The 21,310-nt window shown below is 44.0% G+C and overlaps 1 protein-coding gene across 6 annotated transcripts in view; it reads right to left on the bottom strand.

The window, feature by feature from the left end:
• Positions 1–20,894, bottom strand: part of MAST4 (microtubule associated serine/threonine kinase family member 4) — a 568,037-nt gene extending 547,143 nt beyond the window's left edge. For 5 of the 6 annotated variants that reach the window (XM_047728882.1, XM_047728886.1, XM_047728883.1 and 2 more), the window contains exon 1: positions 20,211–20,894. In XM_047728882.1, coding sequence (XP_047584838.1) covers positions 20,211–20,576 — 366 coding nt within the window. In that variant the 5' untranslated portion in view covers positions 20,577–20,894. The remainder of the gene's footprint in view (positions 1–20,210) is intronic. The other variant, XM_047728887.1, reaches the window with a different exon arrangement.
• Between the last annotated feature and the right edge of the window lie 416 nt (positions 20,895–21,310).

The following is a 21,310-nucleotide window of genomic DNA, read 5'->3' as shown; positions in this document are numbered from 1 at the left end:
TTTCTAACAAAAAAGTGACCTCAATAAAGATATTTATAATAAAATAAACACATTCATTTTACTTCTCTCCAAATACCATAATGATGTTTTGCTTGTGTAATACACAGATATGCTGAGAGTTACCTGGTAAAATATATACAAGGTTAATGAAATTTAAAATATTCACCAGAATGGAATCTTCTGAGAATATTCATGGAATTGTCTGAGTCACATTGAACCAGTGGCGGGAAAATAAGTTTATTTCCCTCAGCAGACCGACTTGGGCGTATACAGGAGCGTCTATATAGATTTGCAAGCACACACCCGGGTCCCTGTACACGAACAGATGACATATCTATTAGGAGAAAAGGGTGTAAGCAGCTCAACAAAATTCTACAGGATCCTGCAGGCATTGATATTCTAACATGAATTTTATGAGTTTTCAGGAAGGAGAAGTCTTGCTAATGAAACAGGATGGCATTTAGGGAGCTGCCAAGAAGGCAACGTTACATTCATAAAAGGTACTGTGGCTGCACAAAATCCTTTCGCTGGCTAAGGAGGCCACAGAAAGGCAATGATGTCCTAGAAAGGCAGACAGGTAGCCTCCCTTCTCTATTTCCTCTCTCCGCACACTCCCAAAATAATCATCAGTTCAGCAAAATTAAGTAAAAAAAAAAAAAAATCCTTCTCTTTTCATTACCTGTTCACCAGCAATTCACATACCTCTAAAGGAAATGAAAAGCACTATCATTCTAATGGGCACTACATGTGTTAATAGTTGCTTTGCAATTTGAGGATCCACTCAACATTTATCAAGGTAAACATCCAAAGTCACATCCAGTTAACTGGAGGTCTTTTAAACCAGTGTTCCCGTTATTTCTCAGTCCTTTCTCAATATGGAGAAAAAGTATTTATTTCTGTAAACAAAGACATTCAAGTTGGTTCAAAAGTTAAGTTGTAGTGAGGACATGAATTTGCATTCAAACACACACACCCACACACCCACACCCACACACGCACACACCATGGAATCTTCAAATTACAAAATATTCATGAACAATGCAAAAAGGAGAGCCAACTATCAAAATCCTTTGTTAATCTAAAGACACAGGTTAGTGCCCTTTATGCAAAGCTCTTGGGTCAAAGGTGAAGGTCAGTAAAAATCCAAGTACCACAAGTTAAACAGTTGAATGGCAACCCAGGAGTTAAAATCATGCCAGTTACTAATTAGAAAACCAGGTAACAACTACTTGAGTTCTCTGTAACCCGTTTCCTCAGCAGTAGGAGGAGGCTACAGCCCTGGACCTCGTGGACTTCCAGGGAGGATGAAAAGGATGATCCATGCAAAGCATCTAGCACAGCTCCTGCTCGTAAAGGACCCTCAGTAAATGCCACTGGGCAGTCAGCACCGCCTTTCTCTGCGAGCCAATGGGAGCAAAGCCGGTCGTTCTATACCCACCGCTGGCTACTCACAGAACCACCTGGCAGCCTTTAAGACACACAAGCCCACAGAATCAGGATCTCCCAGTCGAATGCAGACATGTCAAAGCTCTACAGGGGAATCAAATGTGCTCAAAGCGGAGACCAAAAATACCACCATTGCACCAACTTCCCTATTCAACCACAAGTGCCCGCAAAACAGGCTCCCTATTTTGTTTATTGTGCTCCTGGATTTCCCAAACATTGTCTTTCTAAATTTGGTGTTTTATTTTTGGTTAGTGATCAATGGCCCTTCCACGTCTAGGCTTATGTAGTACACTCGCCTGAAGGTTGCAGGTACTATGCAGGGAGAGGGCACGCTACGGTGGGAGGATGAACATCCTGAGCAACTGAGCAAAGGGAAAAGAACCACGGTGTCTGAACTGGTGATCTACTGTGTGTTCCATTTTACCCACAAACTTGGGTCACTTAAAAGAACCACAGGGTCCTTCCACTTTACAATCCTAGGAGCCAGGAATTCAAAGAGGCTCAGCAATTCCATTATATATATATATATATATATATATATATATATATATATATATATACATATGTATATATGTATATATATGTTTTGTTTTGTTTTTTTTACATTTTGTTAAGTAACTGTCAAAATAAATTGGTCCATCTATTTAGGCAAAACTTAAAAAAAAAAAAAAAAAGCTCCAGTCTGCTTTTACTGACACCCGCCCCCCCCCAATGGGGAAGAACACTGGTTTCGGTATGAGACAAACAGCGAGCAAGTTATTTCTGTGAGCTTCACGTTCCGTAACCGCGAGACAGCGATATCCCTACCTTCCTTGTAAGGCTGAAGGCAGAATTTAAAAAGTAATGTATGCAAATCACCAACGCAGTGCCCAGCACACAGTGGGCCTCCAAAAAAGCCTAGGATGAACTGCATTATCAACATCAAGATCGTCGTGGAACACCACTCTGAATGAACAGCATCAGAAATCCCGAGTATTTTAATGAGTTCTTGCTTTGGGTCATGTCTTAAGGTAATCTAAGTGCCTCATATTCAAATTTAATGTTTCCTTTTACCTTTAGGAAGAAATGCAGTCCATTAAATCATTAATGACAGCTTTGAGGTTCTCCTTTAGTCCAGATGTGAATGCGCAAGGTGTCTATTTTCAAGGTTCAGCCTCTCTGGTGGAAGCCATTTTTTCCTGGCTTTGTATGTTTTTATAGCGTGTTATTACACAGATAATTGAGCACTGCAATTCAGCGACCAATTGTGGATAAGAGCCGCCAGCAAAGCTGTCAGGGAAATTAATTAGTAAAAGGAAAGAAAGGAGCAGTACTTACCATCTATTTACACAAGGAAGTCTCGGTCTTTGTTCCCGAACCTGCTTTTACATACATGTTTAAACGTTTGCCCTTTCAGAGGATGGAGATGCAGCGCTCATATCCAAAGACAGAGAAGTCCCTGCCCGAGGCTCATTTTGGGAGCTTGGGAAACCAAGACCCTTGCTTCCCCGGGGCCTCACAACACTTGTCGATCCAGAAAGGAAGTGCTTCACCTCCAGGGAGTTCTTGGGCTTCCCCCTCTCCTGGATCAGCCCTCTCAGGACTTCCAACAGGGAGGAAACCAGGGACTCCAAATCAGTGGGCTCAGATGTTCAGCCAGGCTGCACTGGTCTTATTCCAGGCAGTTCAGCCTAATTCGTGACAACTGGCTAGCCAGCAGTGCCAGACTTCTAGAAACTAATTCTGACATAAAACCAGAACATAAAACACTTAAAAAACTTTTTTCAAAAAGTGTTTTTTTAATATCCCTTCTTTGAATTCCACTCCAAATTGTTTACCTAGCTATGGGGACAGAGAATAAATGAGACATTCCCATGCCACAGCACCCACAATCCTCAAGGCAAGGTGAGGAGACTCCAGCTTGGTGTTCCTCTAGCCCAAGTCTCTCAGGGCTGCCCCTCATCGCAGAGCTTCAGCTTCTCTTCCACTACACAGTCAACAGCCCTCCATGCATTCATTCACTCAAAGATTTCCTGCACACTGGAATGCAGTTGCCGTGAGGACAAAGATGAAGCAGACAGGGGCTCCACTCTCACGAAGCTAGTGGTCTGGGGAGGGGTGAAGACACTACAATTCAGCAAGCTCAGTGCGTTGACAGACCTATGGGTGAGGGAGGAAAGAGAGGGAAGGAAGCACAAGACCTTTGAAAAGGATGAAGGAAGAGTCTTGACATGCTGGGCCAGAGAAGAGAGAACAGAGCTCAAAGCAGGTTCATTTGGGACTCAGTGTTACTTGCAAAAACACAACCACCCCTATCATCCCACCTTGGTCTGTCCATTTTAAGCGGCCCCACCTCCAGTAAGTTTTCCCCACTCACGCAATGCACATTTTCTCCAGTACCCCCTGATGCCTTGCTTTCTAACTTAGTGTGGCTTTTGGAAGCAACCACCACATTACACATGACCCCCACATCAGTAGATCAGAATCACTCACTTTCTGGTGAGGGAATTTTCTCCCATGCTTGCAGAATCCTGAAGCAGACATTAAGTCCCGGGAGTTTTATAGAGAGCGGGTTTTATCCTCAGGAGGTTCACTTCCTCTCCACCTCCAACACTGGGAACTAGCTACCTGACGGGTCTGGAGAAATCACCTTATAAAAATCACAGGATATGCCTTATAAAACCAGGTAGCCTAGGGAGGCTGAGGTGTTAAAATGAGTTCGCACGGTTCGGAAGTCTCAAATGCTCCTAGATCCAGGGTTACCATGGCCACAGTTGAAGTCCTCAGTTAAAGCAAGAGCCCCACTCTGACATACACCATGCATGATTCCTGCCAGAGACCCAGAGGGTAAGAGCTTCTCCTTCAAGTTTCCCAAGTGCACACTGAGAAGAAAAAAAAAGGAAAAGATTAAGGGAGTGTCTGAAATTCTAGCTGGGCCAAAGACATCATTGCTCTAAACTTGGCAAATTTCAAGTCATGAGTAATCGAAAGATATCCTAAAGCAAGGAAAGTACTATCTTCAAGAGATAGTATCCAAAATGGCTTACCTGGTCAATTCTCACCCAACATACTTTCTTCTGAACTCTGCCCTCACCAACAAAAACACGAAGTTCCTTACCACAGTGACTAAAACACTATTTGTCAAAAACATTGCTTCATTATCTAGGGAAAGATTAATCTTTGAAAAAGTAATCTTGATTAGAAAGTTATGAAGCTATAAATAAAGTGGTATTAAGGAAAATACAACCATCCTGGTAGTATTTTGTACCAGCAATTTTAAATTACACAGACACAATGAATTAACCATAAACATATGGAAACACCAACCTACAAACTCCTCTTCCTTTTCAATAATCTTACTTTGGAAGAGAAAAATAAAAGACTTTTCTGAGACCACAACTATACTTAGTGAACATACCTGTTACAGCAAATCACTTCACGTGGTACAACTTGCTCCTCTTTCACCTTCAAGGCACCAGGAAAATGCTCTTTCAGGAAAATCCCATCATTAGATTCTGTACTTCCTTCCCTCCCCCAACCCACTTTCAGTCTGAATCACATTCTCGCTTGTTCATAGCACGCTGTGCACATTCAAGTCAACTCCCTCCACGTATGCTCTGTCTCCTTAACCGACTGCAACGTGTTGCTTTAGGCAGGACCAGATTTTTTACAAATTTCTTCTGCGGATGCTTTCCTTCCCTCCCACCTGCCAACTCCCACAGAGCTTTCCAAGAAGTGAATTAATACCTATGGACCTGACAAAGAGAAACAATGGGCACCTGCACACCAGCTCCGACCCAGTGGAAGAAGGGTTAGAGGAACCTTTGGTGCCAGGCAGGAACCCTACACCTCACCTCCAAGGTCACCTTCGCCAGTACCTAGTCTCAAAACAACATGCTAAGGGAACACTGCGACATCGCAGGACTGTGTGTCCACCCCCCCAGCCCTCTAGTATTTCCTCCCCTTCTGTCCTCCCAAAGTATAGGCCAAAAGGCAATGGAAAGAAAGAGAGACACCAGCCCTGTACTTGGATAATACTAGATACTTAGCTCCAGCCTACAAACTTACATTAAAATGAGTGCCCCACACCCCAGAAAGCACCACTGTAACAGCCCCGAGTTTTCTTTTTTTTTTTTTGAAGATTTTATTTATTTATTTGACAGACAGAGATCACAAGTAGGCAGAGAAGCAAGCAGAGAGAGAGAAGGAAGCAGGCTGCCTGCTGAGCAGAGAGCCCCATGTAGGGCTCGATCCCAGGACCCTAGGATCATGACCAGAGCTGAAGGCAGAGGCTTTAACCCACTGAGCCATCCAGGCGCTCCAGGCCTGAGTTTTCTAATACATCCTAATTGAGTAACTGTTTTACCCACAAATGGAAACCTACCCCCCACCAAAAGTCAAATCAGTCTGACTGCCAAAGGTTGAAAAAAAAAAAAAAAAAAAAGTAATGGTAATTCTGTTATATAATCTGCCACTTTTCATCTAAGCCCACAGAGAGAGCAGCAGCAATAATTAAATTTACATCCTTAGATGTCCTTAAGTGTCAAAATAAATTCCTAAGAACTGCAGGTAATAGTATCTGAACAATTCCACACAGTGCCCAAGAGATCACAGGATTTTCCTGAGTATAAAGTGAGCACCCCCTGACATTTCTCAGTAGAACTGACACTTATCGTTATGAAATCACGTGGTAAACCTGTATTTATCATTTTTTAACAATATGTGTTTTGGTTTCCTTTAATTACCACTGACAATCTCTGAAGGGACACGGTGAGGCTCTGACGGAGCCATCTCCATGGGGGAACTTAGCTGTAAGCAACGTTGACGAGGCCTTCACCCCCTCTCTGCAAGAACCAAATGCACTAATTCCACAACTTAGCTTTAACTCCATCCTGAGAGGAGGGTAGACAGATGGGAGAGAGAAAGCAAGCAGCTCTCAACATGATGAGTAAAAACACCCTCTACTCAGAATGACGTAGCTATCCTTCCTCAGTCTCGGCAAAGCTGGGTTCAGAAAACAAAGACTCCCTGAAAACACTTACTTGTTTTTTTTAACAAATCAGTTCCCCTGTGGAAGGAGGGTATGTGGCAATCATTTAAAACCTCATCTATAGGGGCGCCTGGGTGGCTCAGTGGGTTAAGCCGCTGCCTTCGGCTCAGGTCATGATCGCAGGGTCCTGGGATCGAGCCCCGCATCGGGCTCTCTGCTCAGCAGGGAGCCTGCTTCCTCCTCTCTCTCTGCCTGCCTCTGTCTGCTTGTGATCTCTCTCTGTCAAATAAATAAAATAAAATCTTTTAAAAAAAATAAAAATAAAAAAAATAAAATAAAACCTCATCTATAGACGAAAGATAAATCTTGTTATGGGAATTAACCTACAAAGAAAAAGCTAGGGGAAATTTAATAGTGCCCGCTGCTGAGGGAGAGAGGGACCACGCAAATTAGAACATCATTTGCCCTACACCAAAATTTTATTGACAAAGAAAACATGTTTTGGACAAATGCCTCCCAGTTTTAATTTTTTCCATTAATAGTACTTGGTTTATATGAAAGGTGTCCTTAAATTCTTGGCCATCACAGGTCTCCCCCAGCAGAAATGAACTGAAAACTGCCAGTGGACATTTTGCTTGGGATTCAAATGAATTGCCCCACATGTGAAGGAATCCTGCGCATCCCTGAAGGTGTCCTTAGGACAAAGGAGAGTGACTGTCACACCTGCAGGAGGAGCCCCAGAGCTGCCACATGGCCAGAGTACAGGCTGAGTTGTAAGAGTTCCCTCTCCCCTGACTCACCTGGGCCCTGAGAAAACCTGGCAGGTCTGGGACCAGACCATCCCTGTGCAGATGTTGAGAATTAACCCCAATAATTCCTTGTGCCACCAGCATCTACCTTCAGAAGCTGCTCTATAATACCCAACACTAGAGAGAGAAGAGGCTTGCCCCAGTATCCCATTTATTCTGGGCCTTCATAATGCTTTTGCAGGCTCATCTAGATACCCAATCACCCTTGAAAATGACATCTCTGTAGGACTTCACACTCCAAGTTCCAAACAACAGACTTTCAAACAAATTTATAAAACTACCCTGATTGCTTAAGCTAGAGATATTAGCTTAAGCTAGAGATATTAAGAGATATTAGCCTCTGCTCTGGAAAAATAAAATAAATACAAGTCAACACATTGGTCAAAAACAAAATTCTCTTTATTATGATTTAACTTCATAAACTGTAGTCTACTGCAGAGGCTGGGCAGCTAGGAGCTAGAACAGTGCAGGAGAGCCCCAGCCACCTGCTAGAGCGGATACCACACAAATCTTCCAAATTGAAGAATTTTTTAAAATCAAAAATTGTTGGTCTAAACATGGGAATGATAGACTGGTGACATGCCATGTGGCCCAGAGAGATTAATTCTGGGCAGCAAGAAAATTTCAAACCCAAGTCTTTTCTGTCTAGAGCCTACAGTAAAATAAAAAGCAGATTCTGCCACTGATGAAGGATTTGCAGACGGCTCTAAAGGAAAAGACCCAATTTGGCAGTCAGAGTCTCCAGGAGCTAATACTAAAAGACCATCCTTTATAGTTTCACCTACAACAATCACTTCTTTTTTAGTTTTTGTTTGAGAGAAACAAAAAGATAGAGAGGATACTAACAGGGGGAGGGGCAGAGGGAGAGAGAAAGAGAATCCCAGGCAGACTCCTGTTCAGCACAGAGCCCTAAGTGAGACTTAATCTCACAATTCTGGGATCATGACCAGAGCTAAAAATCAAGAGTTGAAAGCTTAATCAACTGAGCCACTCAGATACCCCAGAACAATCACTTCTGATGCACACAACAGTATGCTAAAGCATCAAATGAAATGCAAAACTGACCCTGTTATCCAGAGTTAAACCCCTCTGCAGGGGTTGGGAGTTAAGAGATAGTACCCTCTCTCTCTTTGGAAGACTGACAGAAACATACCGAATAATTCTAAAAGATGAATAAAAATGGAACATGAAACTTTTTTTTCCTGTATGTTTAAGTCAGCATAATCTGAAAGGAAGAATCTATGAGTAAATGTCTTTGTGAGAATTCCTTTCAAGAATATATATGCCTATCCACAAATCAGAAAACACAGCGACCAAGTCTGTCAAAAGAAAGATGTGAATAAATAGTTCTAGAACAAATTATATACTGATGAGAACTTTAAAATTCCAATGTTTCTGTAGTAAGAGAGAAACAAAAAATTGGAGCTGCAAAGGACCTCTTGTTTCAACACATGTGAAAATCACAGAGGCTGTAATCCACCTACTAAGAAGTCAAGACAGAGTTCAGGTTCCCAACCTGTCCACCAATACTCAGCCACTACTCATAAAATTACCAGAATTCCTGCAACTCATTTCTACTGACAGCAGCATTTTCTTAAGCACCAGTGAGTACAGCCCAGTATCACTGTTAATGTTTTAAGGCTGGTTATCAATATTTCATCAGAAATAAAAATAATTCCTTTAAACATGTGGCCAATAATGGCTTACTGCTACACTTGTGATTGTGATGAACAACCAAAAATTATCCTAGCAGAATGCAGTTTCCCAAAGCCAACCAGAAAATAAAAATTGGTTTATAGTTTAAAATCCTCATTTGTAGAAACTCACTCAGCCCATTAACTGATGACCTGAAACTCCGGAGCTTTAAATCTTAGCCGTGACCTTGAGTTCTACAGACAGACTCTTCAGCCAAACTCCTCACGCCAAAGGCACAGAGACCTATCTGCTAAGTATGTCTTTTCATTAATGATTATTCGTTTATTCTTGTCACACCATCTAAGGTTCTGTGCTAGGTTCTTGGATACAAAGAGATCAAGAGGCTGGGACCTTAAGGAATGCAGGGTATATAACGTCAAGAAGGTCACTTAGCTACAGCTACAGCATGGTAGTGTGGACCAACTGAATTATTAAATTTTAAAGGACTTTGGTAAAAGTTCAATGAATACATTCATGTAGAGCCCTCAGAATGATGTCTTGACACACACTATGCTTCAAATGCAATTTTGTGCAATATATTATTGTCCACTGAACCCCATGCACTATTCTTGGAGCAGGAATTTGACTTGATAAGATGCTGTTCCCTCTCAGAGGAGCTTACAGTCTAGTGGAGGAGAGACATTAATTATCAACAATACCGCAAAACAACTGTACAAAATGGGAAGGAGAAATCAAAGTATCAGAAAAGGCTATACAAACTGTAAAGTCCTGTACAAATGTTAACAGTCTAGACAAGATCTGGCATAACCCAGGAACAAAGAGATGCAGCACAACCCTCAAAAAAAGAACTTCTGCTATCTTCCACTTTTTAATTTAAGTACAGTTGAGGCACATGTTACATTAGTCTCAGGTATACAACATAGTGAGCGATCTTCAACTCTTAAAGTTAAAAAAGATACCTACTTTCATGAACAGTGCATGCACTTTTATCCTCACCCTCTACCTCCTCTTACACACTTTTACATCTTCAATGGTTTTCAAAGATGATTGATGCCCAAAGTGAGAGCCCTAAAGCACGACAAGATGTCAAATTGTTAAAAAAAAAAAAAAAAAAGTAAAGGAAAAAAGGACCTTGTTCACAGAATAGTAAGGCAGGAAAACCACACCAGGACATTACAGGGGGAAAGAGAAAACAGAAAGTGAGAACAAAAAGACCTTCTGAGTTTTTGGTGAATCACAGAATTTCATAACCAAAAAAGGCTTTTCCCCCAAACATTCTATTCCATTGGTTAACTACAATCTCCCAACTAATGTAGTTTGTTATGTTCTTTTTAAAATTTCAACAGCCACACTTCACAAGGGGAATAAAGAAAAAAATGCCAAAATGTCAAATTGCTTCTCTCCAGGTATAACTCCTCCCAAACTGGTCTTATTCCCCAATTTTAAAACTGTTACCCTCAGCTTGCTCCAGGTGGAAATGTTCCAATTTCCTCCTGAAAATAAGTGATGTTGACTTTTTAATAAAATTAAGAGCGTTCCAACTTGTAATTTCCATTTTATCTCTTCTTCAAATAGTGATTTTTGCACTACGTCTAAAAGCCATCCATCACCGCAGATTAAAAGTAGTCCTAAAAGGTCTTAGAACCACTCTGACCCTATTTCTCTTCTAGCCAGCAGTCAACAGCTTATGAGGATAACTTACTCAATGTATTTAGAACAAAACACCAAGAAATTCCAAAGATATTAAGTGGTACATTAAATTTACAAAAGTAGTATTTCAAACAATAGATATGTAAGTTAAAACGACCAATACACAGAGCAAAGAGAAGGCAATCTTTCCTGATTTGACTGTAGCTTTCTGATGCTCACACAATAATCTTTAAACTAAAGCCGTACCAACTTAACCCCGAGCTTCTACTCACTAGTCACAAGAGAGCCACAAAAATGAAAGGACAGCCTTTTCTTGAGTCTTCCTGACAGGTACTCTACTCAAGTAAGAGGTGTATGAAGTGCTCCTTTGGTCAAACTTTTTTTTTTTTTTTAATTTTTTTTATTTATTTATTTGTCAGAGAGAGAGAGAGACCACAAGTAGGCCGAGAGGCAGGCAGAGGCAGAGGGAGAAGCAGGCTCCCCGCCGAGCAAGGAGCCCGATGCGGGACTCGATCCCAGGACGCCGGGATCATGACCTGAGCCGAAGGCAGCCGCCCAACCGAGCCACCCAGGCGTCCCTTGGTCAAACTTTTTAAGGATGACTTCTCTCCGAACAAGCAAATCTCAGGCTGCCCTTCTGTGTGGAGCAACTCTCCCCTCCTCTCTTGGCTGCACCTGAGGGAGAATCCCCACAGCTGCCCTCTTAAAACAAACCTGAGGGGATAATGACTTCAAATAAGCCTCAAACCATTTCAATTAAGCTTCAGAGGATTTCAGCTAAGCATTCCAGCTAAAGCTAAAGGAGTAACAAAGCAGATTTTCTGAGTTTATGGTACATGTGTAGGAGCTAGACACCATAACAGAAATTATTTATTCATAAAAAAAAAAAAGCTGTGTGTGAAAATAATCCTTGAACCTTTATATACAAAATAGATTTCATCACCACTGCATCCTCTTTCAACACCTTAATGTAGCTTAGGTAGCAATGACTGCCCCCAAGAAGCAATTTTAAATTTGTAACTTCTGTAATCGAAGTCCCAATGACATATACAGTGACCTAAGATTTTAACCAATTCTAACCCAATTTTATTTTCTTTCCACCGATGATGCACTGGAGCCCTTCCTACTGGGCAAAAGGTATACCCATCTCTGCCTAAATGCATGCCTAAAAACAAATGTCAATACCAGAAGCCAGAGATATGATGGTATTCTTTTCAAAACCAGCAGAGAAAGGCACAAAATCATGAGCCAGGAGTGAACTACACACCTACCTTCTCAGCTTATCAAAAAGGAACTGACCAAGTTCTAAGGCAGAGGCCAAAAGACCCACACCTGACATGAGTTTATTAATGTATCTTCTACCACCCGAACTAAACAAGCTGCACCTGTGAGCTTGCCCGCCACTGAAAACAACACTAAATTACAAATTCAAGAATAAAAAAATTAAATTTTCATTTTCCACATGATAGCCTATGAAATTAGTTAAGAAAAGAAAGCTAATTTGTCAGTATTTCAACTTTCCCTCCTACAGCCCTACCTCCCCCCGGCCCCCAATATCAGTACAAACCATTTGGGCTGAAAGGTTCATTGGAAATAAGTACCATAATCAAAATTATATCAACTGTGTCCAAGAAAGGAATTGATGGGCTGGCAAAAGAGTACAAGCTTAGGGTACAAATTCATAGGCTGTCTCACAGACACATGTGAGACAGTTATGAATTCAAATTATTAAAAAGCCGTGAGTGCTCTTCATTAAGAGAAGTGGGAGGGTCCACCAGAAACTGCACAGGAATTCTATACATTGAAGTGTGACTCTATTGTATGTGTGCCGCTGACCACGGTCCTGAACCAACATTTTGCCTTCCGGGGAACAGTTTCTCGCCTATCTATCCTTCCCAGGGATTATGAACACGATGAGAGTGTGCGGAGACAGACAGGCACAGAGAGGGAAAGAGACAAGTATACAGAAGATGCCAAGGATAAGACTTCTGCTGAATCTTATGCTTTAATCCAAAACAACAGTACCAGATTAAAAAAAAAAAAAAATCAGACAAAATATTGGAAACATAAGAGAACAAGAATCTCTGAATTGAACAATGCAAAGTATGTAAATAGCGACCTGAACAGGCCTGTAGGGCAGTGCATGAGGTTGTGAGAGGGAAACAAACCGCAGTCCCTGCACCAGCATGAGTTATAAGTTAAGTGCTCTGAGATTATTTTTATTTTTGCCTTAAAGGGTGACACGCTTACACTGCCCCCAAAGGGTCAAAACAAAAGGAGGTGGGGTGAGCACAATATACATACATGAATTCTTGCACTTTTAAAAGTACTATCACACTTCTGAAAGATTTCCTTTCTGCGAAACTGGGGTGACCCCTTGAACACCTGCCTTGTCCCATCTGACCCTAATGCTTATGTGACCAAAGATGGCTTCCAGAAAATCATCTGATGTGTCTTGTCACTCTCTTCTGAGTCTCCAAATCATTAGCTACAATGTTTAAGCTCACGGTCATCTCACCAGCCTCTCCACTAGGCTGATGTGCTGCCTTCTGACTAAATCCCTGGGTACAGCAAGTAATTTACATATGCACAGAGTCTCCTAGGATATTATTTAATAAATGACCACTAAGAGGAGTTCCATGAGTAAAAGAGAGATAGTATCTTAATAGAAGGGTTAATGAACCATACACCATAAAGTTTTCCTGTTAGTACATTATAAGAAATGTTCTATGAAATTAAAAGTGATAACTATGTTACATATCTACCTACTCATGAATGAAAGGGTCTGCCAATAAAACATGCTGGTAGCATAATTCACCAGAGAAAGGAACTCTAGGCTTCTAATTATTCCTGGCTATGGCATGCACAGTGTGCATAAACCAGCTCTTCCATACTCAGTAGTAAGAACAAATGCCATTACGGAATGCATACTATGTGCCAGGCATCATGCTGGGGACTCTAGAAAACATCTCATTAAGTCTCAGGACAACCCTCTGCAATAAACATTGTCATGCCCAGTTTACAGATGAGGAAACAGTTTCAGCATTAATAACATTTCCAAAGTCACACAACCCATTACTAGCTGAGCTAGTGTCGTTAGTCTGTACCCTCAGACACTACGGACCCTAGAGCAGAGAAAAACTGGCCTGGCTGCTAGACCTGATGGGAGGAAAGAGAGGAGCACAAGTCCTTTCCAGACAACACTACAGACTGTGATAATGTGATTATAAATGGCATGGGGTTTCTTCCATCTAAAAAGTGTAATCAAGGGGCGCCTGGGTGGCTCAGTGGGTTGAGCCGCTGCCTTCAGCTCAGGTCATGATCCCAGGTCCTGGGTTCGAGCCCCGCATCGGGCTTTCTGCTCGGCAGGGAGCCTGCTTCCTCCTCTCTCTCTGCCTGCCTCTCTGCTTACTTGTGATTTCTCTCTGTCAAATAAATAAATAAAATCTTTAAAAAAAAAATAAAAATAAAAAGTGTAATCATCTTTTCTAAGACAGAAATGTGCATGCATACACATAGACCACACTCAATTTTCTCTAGTGCCAAGCCACCTGGTTATGGATCCTCCTCATTGTGATAAATTTTTTCTTTTCCTTTCTTTTCTTTTTTTTTTAAGATTTTATTCACTTATTTGCCAGAGAGAGAGTGAGCACAAACAGAGAAGCAGTAGGCAGGACCCTGGGATCATGACCTGAGCCAAAGGCAGACTCTTAACGGACTGAGCCACCCAGGTGTCCCTGTGAGAAATTTTGTAACAAGCTCTTTCTACAGTTTGTCATGTTTGCACCCCACATTATAGTTCTTCTATCCCCTCCCTCAAAAGGACAAACTGAGAAACGACTGGATTCATTCATACACTGTGTAGATTACATAGCTTTGTCATTGACTAAAACAGTGGAAAAATATAAATACTTGACTTTTCCCTAGAATACCTCAGACCACAGGTGGAAAGGACAAAATCCTTAGTTCTCTGATGCTAACTCTTCCTTCTCCAGAAAAATACAAGCAAACAAGCTAGACTCTCATAACGTGTATTAGCTCACAAACACCACACTTCCCACCAACAGGGAAGCTCATACAATCTCAGGGCAATTTCACCTTGTATTCACCTTGGGTAAATGTTTTCCTAAAATTTACTGTGGAAATGAACGACTGCAAGCCCCTCTTCTCAGTCACTGCTCCCATGAATAAAGTTTTTCCTCCAAGAAAATAATAGGCTTAAGGCTTTCATCACAGTGAAAAGGAGCACTGATAATCACACTACGATAATCTCTGGAAGAGAGCTAAATTCTTTTTCTAGGTATTTCCCATGTGTTTACCTGGAGAACCTGAACTACCAGGAATGAGCCCCTGTTCCAGGTACATACCATTTATCAAAATGCCTTCTTTTAGGTCATCAGCTCCAACCCTGGAACATTTAAACAGGCTACACGAGCAGCTCCCAAGAAGAGCTAGGCTTTCAGGCTTCCCGCCTTCCGAAAACATAAATCTTATCAGACCACTTTCTTGATTCAGTCCTTCAGTGGCTCCCAGTACCCATGGAATGAAGTCCACAAGGTTCTGGACAACCCGCTGCATCTCTATCAAGCATCATCAGGAGGGATGCTATGCTCCTTCCTCCATGCCAAATGACCCACAGACCTACCATATTCTCTCCGGCTTCACAGCCTCCTACTCTCTGTATCGCTCTGACCCCTTCCCTCCTCCCAGTTATTTCGAACTCATCCATTAGGTCTCAGCTCAAATATCCCCACCTCAGTGAGGCAATGCTCACCTCCACGTTAAACGAGTTATACGATACAGACACACTCCCTCACAGTCTGCTCCTCTGTACCCATTTACTACCTGCGAAACCAACTAATAATTGTATGTTTAAGGACTATCTCCCCCAACTACACTAGAAGCTCCATGAGCTCCAAGCTATCTCTGTCTCATCCACTCTCAGACCCTTAAAGCTGAGGTCAATGCTTCGTAAGAATCTCATGCAATACATACTGCTTAACTGATTCTTTAAACTCATGGCTCTCTTGCTGAAATTGTGAGTCAAAAAAAGGAGACTAAATATTAAATGCACCAAGATTTATACACTACTTTTGTTCAAATTATGTAGCTGCTGTGATTAATAAAATACAAACCCAAGTAAAGCTTTACTGAAGGGGCCTGGGTGCCTCAGTCAGTTAAGCGGCTGCCTTTGGTTCAGGTCATGAGCTTGGGGTCCTGGGATAGAGCCCTGAGCCAGGCTTCGTGCTCAGCAGGAAGTCAGCTTCTCCCTCTCCCTCTGTTCCCCAACTCTGCCCCGCCCCATGCTCACTCCTGCACGCAAGCGTGCTCTCTCTCAAAAAATAAAATCTTAAAAAAGGGGGGGGGGGGACTTTACTGAATCCATGGTTGTTTTTGCTATTTATTTTCTTAACTAATCAACACTAGAAATTCATCTGCTGCATCACTATCACATGCAAACCCCAAGTATTACTAAAAGCAGTACTCAAACTCAAACACTAATTAAGAGAACAGTTCAGAGATGTCCCATTACCATGCTTACTTAACACAGGAAACTGTTTCCCAACGTATGTCAACAAAACAAGCCCTTCAGTGTTGCAGAGTATAAATGAGCTGCTTTATATCAAGCTGAAAATCCTTTCAACCACTAAGCCTTTTTTTCAGCCATTCTAAGAATCCTTCAAAGTTTCAAGTTCTAATATACACAGTGAAAAGCAGACTTAATACACAAGTCCCTTCAAAGGTATTTGATTTGGTGATTTGGTTTTACCTGGATCTTGGGACGCCTGGGTGGCTCAGTCAGTTGAGTGTTGGACTCTTGATTTCGGCTCAAGTCATGATCTCAGGTATGTGAGATCCAGCCCCACATCGGACTCTGTGCTGGGCATGGAGCTTGCATGAAAGTGTCTCCCTGTCCCTCTGCTCTGTTCCCTCCTTCTCCCTTTCTCTTTTAAAAAAACAAAACAAAAAAACCTGGATCCATGAGATATTTTTGATAAGAGATCTAGAGGTCTGAGCATAACTCCCAACAGACAAAAACAAATGGATACACATACAGTCACCCTTCAATCAAATGCACAATGATTTTCAAAGATGCCATTTTTTCCTTATTCATTCAACATATATTCACTGCGTCCTTACTAATGTATTAGACATACTGTGCTAGGCATACAAAGCAAAATCCCTGCCATCGAGGAGTTCAGTGAAACAGCAAAATAGCACCTGAGTATTTCACTAGTGTCCACCACAGTTGCTTTGAGAAATGACAGAGCAGAGTGCCCAGAAGTCTGAGACATGTGATCAGAGAATAGTCCTCCAATCTAGATCACCACAGACTAATAGAGCCCACTACCTCTCAAAACTCACAGACTCCAATTGCAAAGGCTTCAGCAAGCAGCAGAGGGAGTCAGGTGCTATTTATTAAACGAAATGACATGAGCCATCTCTAACTCTCCAGTGTTTCAAGTACAAAAGAACTACAGTCGCTGCCTTGTCAAACCATTGTTTTTAAGCACCAAAAGCATAAAGGGCTGATTTAAGTCTGTAACACTTAGTAAGTTCACACACATACTGAAAGTAAGATAAAATACAAAATACTGTAAGACACTACTAGATATAGTCAAATCAGCTTTCACAAGGTTGCCAAAAAAATTAGCACCACAATTATACACTACATATTTGAATTTCGCTGTTTTTTTAACAAGTTACAGAGTATGTTACTGTAAAAAGAAAAAACACACTTTGGAAAGCAATGACTCTCCCAAGCTAGACATAACAATTTCAAAAACTAAATGAGCCTCTTCCCATTTTATGGGTTGCACTTAAGCCTTTTAATGCTTTATACTCAGAGCCTTGCTGTAGCATAACTAATATTACACTAACTTTGCCCTGCCATAATACACCCTGATACAAATAAAATCTGTTTCCCAGCTTATGCTAATAAAATCAGAATAACCTGAACAGACACAGCCTCAGGTTCTCTCAAAGCAGCAGATTATTTATGTATAAATAAAAATAACAAGCCAGCCCAAGTTCGTAATTTCATGTCACAAAATTTTCATCACAAGTTAACCTGAAAAATTAATATTTACTTGGCACTTAATACTCTATGTTAGATACTGTGCTAGGATTAAATTAAGTGGCGTGTATAAAATGCCTACCTCTATCCCTATTATTCCCACTTAACGGTGCAAAACCAGGGCTTACATGAGTTGAATGGTCCACAATCCCACATCTAGTTAATGTGACAGCACTGGGAAGCAAACCCAGGTCTTCCCACTAAACTTAGTGTTTGTAACCTAACTGAACCCTCTGGAACGGTGTTTGTATCTATGCGCATTTTCTTAGGAACAGATGGAGAGCTTACATTAGATTCTCAAAAAAGCCCGTGATCCCCACATAAGTTAAAAAAAAAAATCACTGTACCATATGATCACCTGTGGGGGGGTAAAAAAAAAAAAAAAAAAAAAAAAAAACAAGAAACGCCACACACTGGACTTCAAGGCCTTTCACCAAGACTACCGCTTCTGTACTCCTAAGGAGGTAAAAACTCCACAGTTACAGTTGCACTTTAAAATCCTCAGAGCAAGTCAAGATTTCCACTCCTGGATAATTTCCAGCAACCCCTGCCACAGAGTAAGTTACACAATAAATTGTAATACTGTATCAGTTTACATCCAGTTCTGAGATTTCACAAATACTGACCAAATTTATTTAGTCATTGCACTTTCCAAAATATGTTTCCATCAACCAAGCCTCACTGCATTGCCTGTGAAATAAGCTATCGTTATATCCACTTCCGAGAAAGTCAAACACTGTCACCCTAAGGCCAGGCAATAAATCAGCTACAGAATCAGGATCCAAAGTGAGAAGTTACCTACTTCCCCCCCAAGATACGCGAGACCATGTCATTTATCCCAGAGCACCCTCTCCTAGCTACCCAGAAAACAGTGGGCATCTTTTCTACTAATGACAACATTAAATGAGATCCAGTAGTAAATCAGTGAGTTAGGGCATACCCCTAGCTGCCCGATGACAAGTGTGCTCCTCTTGAAAGCTGAGGCAGATATCACAGGGTAAACACCTGGCACATGCCTGGCATCTTCAAAATGAGACAGAGCCACTGAGGGACCCTGACAGCCCTGTGGTAGGTATGGCACTCAGCTTAACTCCCAGCATCCTGTCCCTAGGATCAATCTTAATGATTCAGCCATCCTGAATTCCTGATCAGCAAAAACAAACAAACAAAACAAAACCCACATTTATGTGGAAATTAACTTTATCTTGAAGTTAACTGGTTCAAATCCCTCATTCTACAGATAAAACTGAAAGTCAGAGGAATGCAACAATTCACCCAAGGCCTCACAACTCAAGAGCAGAGAGACAGTTCTGGAAAGCAAGTCTCCAGACACCTGTCCAGGATCCTTACAATCCTCCTGGGCACAGAGAAATCAGTCAGGGTTACTGGCAGAAGGCTGGCCATTGACGTGACATCGAGGACTTCACTCCCCCCCCTCCCCCCCGCCTTGTGCCAGATTCACTCTTTGGGTCCAGACTGAGATCCCTGGGGCCCAATGTCAGGACACTGACCTCAACTTATATATTCCGAGAGACAAGGACAATTATTTATTAAAGCTAACCCCACCAGAGAGAAGAAAAATAGGATTCTGGCACTGAAGAATTAACTTCACAAGGAGTCTGTTAGGATGATGTTTTATTTATAACCCTGCCTGACCAAGATGACTTCCGCACAACCACCGTCCCAAGCAAACAATCTTAAAGATACTGAAGAACGCCATGCTTTCTAAGCGTGCGCCAAAGGCCGAAAAAAAACAAACAAAAACAAACAACAAACAAAAAACAAACAAACAAAAAGTAAAACAAGAAAAGCAGTGGAGAGGACACCAAAGTCATATGCTCAACGTGTCGGGGCGCAACCGACAAGTTTTAGAAGAACATTCTTCCAAGAAACCAGGATGGACACAGTCCCCCTCCCCCGCCCTCGCCGAAAATGGGAGGTTCTCCATCCAGTTTGGCAACCCGCGCGCATCTGGACACCCGGGAACAACCCGAATGGGCGCTGCAGGCGGGCAGGTCAGCGCGGCGGACGGAAAACTGAGAGTCCCCCTCTCTCAAGAGACCGACGCTGCGCGGGCCAGCCGAAACCACCCGCAGGCGTCACTGACAGCCTCCGCGCAACTCCGCGGTACCGCCCGCACTCGTCTGCCAGGACCCACACACAGTCTCTTCCCCTCACACCCGTCTCTTCCCCTCACACCCATCTCCTCATCACACTCCCCTCCGCCCGAGAGGTGCGACGGGAAGCAACTCCCACTTCGGAAAATGAGTTCTTAGTTGCGGGGACAAGCTAGGCGTCCAAATCACACCGTACCCAGACCCACCGTAGCAGATACGGACAGTGAGTTCGCGGCTTTGACATCTTGGAAAGCACACTCTCAGAGAGCACCTGAAGACACACAAGCGGAGGTAACAGTCACGGGTAGTCAACAACCCATCCGGAGGCTCCTAACTGCCATCGCCCTGGCCTCCGGGCAGAGCACCTGGGTTCCCTCCCCGTCCCCATCCCCCGGGTGCGCCCTGCCACTAGCCGCTCGCGGGGCGCAGAGCTGAGGTCTCCCGATAGCCGGGACCGGCGGGGAGCGGGGGAAGGGGGAACTCACCTCCTCGTCCTGCTCCTCCTGGGACGCGCTGCTGCCCCGGGGCGCGGGTAGCGCTGTTCCTCCGGAGAGCTGCGGCGGCGGCGCACAGACTCCAAGCTCAAGCACCACGCGCGCGGGAGCCCACGCGGCCGGCGGCCGGGCTCTTACGGCGCCGCCCGGCGGCGGCGGCGGCGGCGGCTGCTGCTGCTCGCGGGAGAAGCCGCCGGGCTCCCCTTCCTCCGACAGAGTTTCTGAGCCCGAGGAGCACTCGGCCGAGGAAGCGCCTGGAGAGGACGCGGCGGCCACCGCAGGGGCGGGAGCTCCGGGGCCGTGGCCGCTGCAGCCGCGAGGCACCGGCTCCGGCGCCTCCGAAACTTTCTCCCCCATTTCCCTCTCGGGCCCAAAGTGCGGCCCGGGGGGCGGCGGCGACGCGGCGCGCACTCAGCGTCTCCAGGGAAAACTGCGGGCTGCGCGGCTCCGGGTCGCTCTCGCTGACGCTCCCGGGCTGCGGGGAGCCCCGCCGGCGACTACATGGCCGCGGCACGGCCGCCGGAGACCGCCGCCAACTTACCAGCCGCCCAGACTTGGCGGCCGACGAGGGCTGCCGCGCGCGTGGACAGGCCAGCTCGGGTCCGCGCTCTACGCTCCACAACCCGTGCGCGCCGCACCCGTGCGCGCCGCGCCCGCGCCACCGGGACTGCGGCTTCGCCAGCAAAACCTGCCTCCGGGCAGGAGCCGGGCCGGCGGAGGAGACGGGCAGTCTGGGGAACCAATGGCAGGCCAGGCGCGCCGGTGGGCGGAGACTGCGGCGCCCCCGGCCGCACGGGCGTCAGGTAGGGGAGGCGGGGCCGAGGCTCGGACTACGGGATCCCGCCCGAGCGCTTGGGGCCCCGGGAACTCCGGAGAGGAGGAGGAGGAGGGACCCTGGAGGGTGGGAGTGGAAGCCCGCAGCGGAGCCAAAGCCTGGGATTGCGAACTTGGCGGGGGAGTGGCTGTCGGTCCTTGGAATGCCTTGGAGAGATGGCTGAGGGGGCGGTGAGACCTTGGAGAAGAGCTGGACTTCGTTTGGAAAAAGTAAAATCGAGGAAACTGACCAGAAGAAAAAGTAGTAGGGCTTTAAG

The sequence above is a fragment of the Lutra lutra genome, chromosome 5 (genome assembly GCF_902655055.1).
Source record: "Lutra lutra chromosome 5, mLutLut1.2, whole genome shotgun sequence".
Lineage (NCBI taxonomy): Eukaryota > Metazoa > Chordata > Mammalia > Carnivora > Mustelidae > Lutra > Lutra lutra.
The sequence above is the reverse complement of the archived record's forward strand: the minus strand, read 5'-3'. Positions and strand labels throughout refer to the sequence as shown.